At 41.1% G+C, this 6,307-nt stretch overlaps 1 protein-coding gene across 1 annotated transcript; it reads right to left on the minus strand.

Moving 5' to 3' along the window:
• Window positions 1–406: 406 nt before the first annotated feature.
• On the minus strand, window positions 407–4,795 carry LOC111865953 (katanin p60 ATPase-containing subunit A-like 1). The gene is made up of 5 exons (XM_033752040.1): window positions 4,631–4,795; window positions 3,976–4,153; window positions 2,238–2,328; window positions 1,180–1,301; window positions 407–622 (listed from the first exon to the last, which is right to left on the minus strand). Exons 1-5 carry the CDS (start codon window positions 4,789–4,791, stop codon window positions 422–424), a joined length of 753 nt encoding a protein of 250 aa, XP_033607931.1. The 5' UTR covers window positions 4,792–4,795; the 3' UTR covers window positions 407–421.
• Window positions 4,796–6,307: the final 1,512 nt, after the last annotated feature.

A 6,307-nucleotide genomic window follows, 5' to 3' on the forward strand; every position in this document is an offset into this window, starting at 1 on the left:
TAGGAGAGGGAAGGACTGTGTGCTCAAATTGTGCTCTGAAAGAAACATACTTTGTCTAGTCACAACTTGTTGCTATCCGACCTTTTTCTGACAAGGTAGTTTGAACAAAGCACCAGTACACAATCAACCTAAGATATGGGAGTAACGCTGCTAAGCACGACATTACACAGTTCAATTAACATCAAAATGGATCTTGGAGAAAAATATGAAACAGTGTGGAAGAGATTCATACGGTTCGGGATACTGTCTAGTGGCATGCTCTTGCGAACATGATAAATCTTCAAGTTCCCTGTAACATGCGAAATGTCTTGACTAGATCAGGAACAATCAACTTCTCAGAGTGTGTGGCACATAAGGTTAGTGAGACGGTCTGCTGAACCAAGAAACAGAACTGTATCCTCACTTCAGCCATTCCTGTGTATCACAGGCCAATAAAACTCACCATCTCGAAGAGCAGCCTGACTAGTTTCTCTGACTCGCCCCGATACTTGGAAGTGAGGGTGGAAGAAGAAACGTTGAAGAAAGTTGTGCAACATTCAGTGGCCACAGCCTTGGCTAACATGGTCTTTCCTGTTCCTGGGGGACCCACCATCAGCACTCCTTTCCACGGCCGTCGAATGCCCTGTATATAATCAATAATATTGTTGCACAGCACGAGTGTGAATATGGATAATGTTTTGGAGAACTGCATTTATTCACGATTTACAGGTTGTAACTACAAATAATGAACGCACTATCACTGATTTCAACACTTTACAAATCACTACATACTAAGTCTCCTCCAGCCTGCAGTGTGTTCACTAGATGTTTTCCTGGTAACAGGTTTTAACACTGTAAGCTTATGTCCTTACCATCTGGCACATATCTAAACTTTAAACTTGTAGCGGACCATAGAAAACACCACTTCCAACAGTTCCTTTGTCGCTGCATGTTGATTTGTTGCCATGGGAACCTCTTTGCTTGTGATCATTCCCTTGAATGGATCTACATGCTACAATATTCATCTTCCTTGAGATCAGATTACCATGACATAAAAATGTGTGAATAAAAGGTCCAAACTCACACCCACAGCACTTTTCTGCTCGCTGCAGCATTACAAACCATGGTACCAAGAGCACACAACACACTGCTACAATCAGGTACACACTCCTATACAAAACACTCAAATAATGATATTACCCTAAAGTAATCTGGCATCCACATAGGAAGGACAACAGCCTCCTCAAGCAACCTCTTGGCTTCATGCAAATCTGCGATATCATCCCAATGGATGTTAGGATTCTTCCGGACTATATCTCTCTCTGTAAATAAAAGATCAGATTTGGGGTTCTTACAGTGGTGATTACAAATAACCTGGCCTTCTGGGTTGCAGCACCATGTAGTTCAGAGAGAGATCTGCTTGCTGTCTGCTTCCACTGGTTGCTTGGTTGACTTATTCTTTGACCATGAATATGAAATGTTAACTCTCCTACATGGCATTACAACCCACAAGACCATACTCTCCAAAGTTCATATGTATTTGGTAGAAGAAACTCTGAAACCTATAAATAAATTCACTGTGAGTGATTTCGTCTTGAGAATACAGCAGTATTCAACTGATAAAGAGATTCCTCACTTTTGAGGAACCTGAAGGTTCATCACTATGTTCATGGCAGCATACCACTGGGCAATGCCCTTAGCCAGCTGAATCCAGTCCATGGTTTCACACCCCAATTCTTTAAGGTCCTCACAGTACACTCCTACAAGCAGACCTACATGGTTAGCTGAAGTGTAAGCCCCTTAAATATATAAGAGCAGAAAATGTTTTGAACAAAAGTTTTGGAGAAAAATTAATCGCATTTATGTTTAATACTGCCGTCTCTGTGGCCTAGTGGTCAGAGTCCCTGGCTACAGATCTAGAGGTCCCAGGTTCAGATTTTCTGATAAGTAGTGGGTCTGAGACAGGGTCCACTCAGCTTCGTGAGGATAACTGAGGAGCTACTTGAATGGAAAAGTATTGGCTCCGGTCTAGAAAACCGAGATTAATGACTGTTGGCACTAACTTTGCCAACAAGCGACGGTCGCTCGGTCGGTATAGTTCTCTTGCTGACTAAAAGCCACGGAGTTTTAGTTTTTTATGGCTAAGTGTTATGGTTTTTGAGAAAAGGAAACAGAAGTGAACACACCAGAACTTATAAGCTGTGCAATCATTCCAGTTTTAAGTTACTGAAACCAGGATGCTTTCTCTGGACACTTACCTAACATGTCTATCAGATCACGATCGTACCAAGAACCTTCGAACCTCTTCTCCGCTTCTTCAAATTCTTCTTTCTCTTTGTCACTTTTTTCCTAAAAATTGTATGCCTATGACATCCATTTATTTAAACTCTATGACAGTAAGATATAATGGCACCCTTCAAGGCAGAGTTTCCAAAATTTATGGCCTGCAGACTACTGGTGGTTCATGAATAAATTTCAAGTGGTCTGCCTCCTCTTCAAGATCATGGTCTTTTATTTATGCACAAAAAACATGTAAAGGCTTTATATGGCTGTGCCATAGCTGAAGCGGTTAGTCGCTGGCTTCCCACCATGGCGGCCCGGGTTCGATCCAAGGTCTGGTCAAGTGGGATTTGTGGTGGACAAAATTTCGTTCGGGTAGGTTTTCTCCGAGTACTTCGGTTTCCCCTGCCAATCTTCATTCCACCAATTGCTTCACAATCATCCTCCTCTATCATCTGAGGTTGGTACAATAGGCCAGAAGTGGCCGCAGTACAAGGGATTTAGTCCCACCCTACTAGTAATAAAAAAGAAAAAGTCTTTATATTATTTTATTTTAAAAGTCATAGAGGTGTAACTACTGACAAAATCTCACTCTCATTCCATTAAAAATTCTTGATATTTAAATTAATAGTAGGTGTCTGCCATAGAAAATCTAAGCAGTAAGTGATCTGTGGCCCCCCCCCAAAAGTTTGGATACCCCTGCTTTACAGCACGGTGGTAACTATACATATACCTGCTATAACAGTTTATGGGATTTACATAATTCTTACTATAAACAGTGATTTTTTCTCAAAAGAGCATTAACTGGCAAGCAGTGTGCCCTCCTGTGAGATACTAACTAAATTTTTAAATATTACTTACACCATATTGAAGTGTCAAAGGGTTAAATGTACCTTCATTTAAAGTGTTCCTTATAATAGCATTAAATTGTGGTTCCAAATTAACTATCTATGTGTTAAAATTTCATCGAAAAGACTGGATGCATTTGGAAGATTTGAGGTACCCACAATGGCTGTGCACATCACCCTCTTCCAGATATGACACCATGTAGTCTGGTAGATACTTACCAACATTTGAGAGAAACCTGTTGCATCTTCATGACAGAAGAGTACCCTGTGGTCTCACAGTTCATTACCAGTGTTTCAGAGGAACCTGCTGCCTCCATTATCAGGGAAGTAAGTACTCTGAAGATGAAGGCAGCAGGTTTCTCCAAAATTCTGGCAAAAATCTACCAAACTGGAAGACATCACATCCCAAAAGATTGTGCTTTTCATGGTTGCGCCAATTAGCATCAAAATGTCAGTATTTCAGCCAAACTTCATAGAAACAACAAAGTCATGAGAAGCTAACAGTTGCTATGTTGATCAAGAAATTTTACGTCCTTCTGAGAATGTGACAATGGCACATCGTGGGACCATATCCTGATCAAGCTGAATCTAGTCCACACCCTTTCATCCTATCTCTCCATCCACAGATTCAAATGCCCCCACCTCCTTGCAACTCACCTACATAGCCTTTCTGCAAACTCATACTGCTCACTGCAACCCTGAAATGGAGACAGTATGTTTCCCCAACATGTTGGTACCCACCTAGCTGACTATAAAGCTGAAGCACCCAGAAGACCACAATCTGAGCAATAAATGTGATAAGCAACCCCAGGACTATGCAGAACCACGGTGCAGAAGACTGTAATCAGAACAGTCTCCAAACTTTTACCTTGTTATCTTCCTTCTTGTCCTCTTTCTTCATAGGTTTGGACTTCTCATCCTTCTTGGCGGCCCTTGGATCAGGTCTCTTTCCCGTGACGGCTGTTCTCTGAGATCGTGCATTTGGTTTAGCAATTTCATTCTTACTTGCACGTGGACTTCGCAGAGTCTTGATCTGGGGTACTGGCCTGAAACATACCAAACAATTAGCTATAACCTGACTAACATCATAGACCAGAAAACATACGAAGCAACCAGATATTCTGGATGTCCCTACCTATGAACTAACTAAGAGTTCAGAAGACACTATTGGACAAACAGGCCTCGAAGAGTTCAACAAGTAACACAACTCTCTGACTGCCTGATGACAATGATGATGATAATAATAATAGTAATGAATAAAAAAATATGGTAGCCTAGTAACCAGTTATAAACAAAAAATTGTTGCTGGTTATGAATTTTTGTAACAGTTCACAGGAAAAAATGAGGAATTAGGCTCCAATTGGAGCAAAAAAAGTTATAAAATATCAACTTTAAAAAGATATTTAGGAAGATCTCTACAGATATGGAGTTCTGTTTTACTATTTGTTGTCTACCTTGATATTAGTCACCTGCCACATAACAGGGAACTGAACAATACCTGGCAACAAACCATACAGACATACTTGTGCTCAACTGGTGTTGGAGGTGGCCAGTCATCTGGGTCCCTATCTGGTGGCGGTAGCCATACATCTGGAGCCCTAGGAGGGCCACCACACCATGTAGTAGGATCACGTGTGGGCTCTTCAAATGACAGACTGCGCAATGCCGGACCTGCAAATAACATTCACGTCGTGATGCATATCATTCTGGTATGATAAACACTAATGTTGGGAACATACAGACAGTTGCCAACCAGCTCACGAGTAATCACATATCCTAGCAAGCTTTTTGGTTTCTCACTAAGTAACCGATATGTATCAGAACTATACTTCTGATGAAATGAAGGGAAAATTAAATTGACAGAGATGACTTCTGTGCAATTCAAGATTGTTTTATCTTCTTGTCTCTCATCATGAAATCTAAAAATTACAATATATACTTTATTCTGTCTGTAGTTTTATGTGGGGAGAACTGGGATAACGCAGTCAGTATGGCAACTGGCTACAGGCTGGACTGAAGGTCAGAGTTTGAGTCCCAGTAGGGTCAAGAATTTTCTCTTCTCCAAACTGTCCAGACCAGTTCTGGGGCCCACTCAGCCTCCTATCCAATGGGTACCTGAAGCTCGTTACCCGGGGGTAAAGTAGCAGGGACGTGAAGCTGACCACTCACCTCCAGCTAGTGCCAAGGTCAAGAGAATGTGGGTCTATACATCCAGTCCCCCACACGCCTTCATGGCGTAGTGCTTAGTTAGTTAAGTGCACAGAACCTTTTGTTTTATATGGGTGCAAAACCTGGTCTCTTGCCACAAATGCAGAAGACAAATATTTCTGGAATCAAAGTATGGAGAAAAAATAAACAAAGCTAACAAATGTTGGATTTCTTCCCCTGGAGCTGAGAGTGAAGAGTATACTCTTCTGAGTTGAAATACTGCATAGTTCTGTGTTACTGTGCCCTTCAAACCTAACAAAGATGAACTCATAGATGGAGCAAATTACATAATGAGATTCAAAATTTTACTAGCAATTATCATCTAGGAATAGGGGATTTTAAATCCCCCCAGTACTACAGAGTTGGTAACCAAATTTCAAAATTGGGGAACTGTATTAGTATTACACAAATGCATGCTTTGTCAGCTACCCTATGCAACATTAAGGCACCTCAACATGTGGCAAATAAAAGCTAACATTACTGACACCACTGAAGGAAGAAAGATGAGTTGGGTGACAGATTAAGGAGCATGACAAATAAGGAAATGCATATATAAAACATTAGTTGGAACGTGCCAAGAAGACAGAAGCAAATAGTAAAAGTAATATTAACCTGAGTTTTGGAAGAAAGGAATCTGAAGATGTGAACTGAACTTAACCGTAAGGCAACCGCAGGTGTGACACAATGTTGTCTTGTAGAAGTTTCCAGTTGTTTCTGAGGAATGTACTGCCTCCATCTCAAATGTCAATGGGTAGGAAAAGCAGTGAATAAAGTGGTACAGAGAAATACTGGGACAGGAGCCCTGAGTGAACTAATAGAAGCACATGGCTGACCGCTAAGGAAGACTTCATTGCATACAGCACAAATGGAAGTTTCAAATCATATGTAAATGTGTATTATGTACGGATGACAAACACTATGTTTCAGAAGCTGGATCTGCTTCCATTCTCAGTTAAGGAGGCTGAAGACACCTACTCTCCTGGGTCCATTAG

Source organism: Cryptotermes secundus, unplaced genomic scaffold (genome assembly GCF_002891405.2).
Source record: "Cryptotermes secundus unplaced genomic scaffold, Csec_1.0 scaffold3443, whole genome shotgun sequence".
In the NCBI taxonomy this organism is placed as follows: Eukaryota; Metazoa; Arthropoda; class Insecta; order Blattodea; family Kalotermitidae; genus Cryptotermes; species Cryptotermes secundus.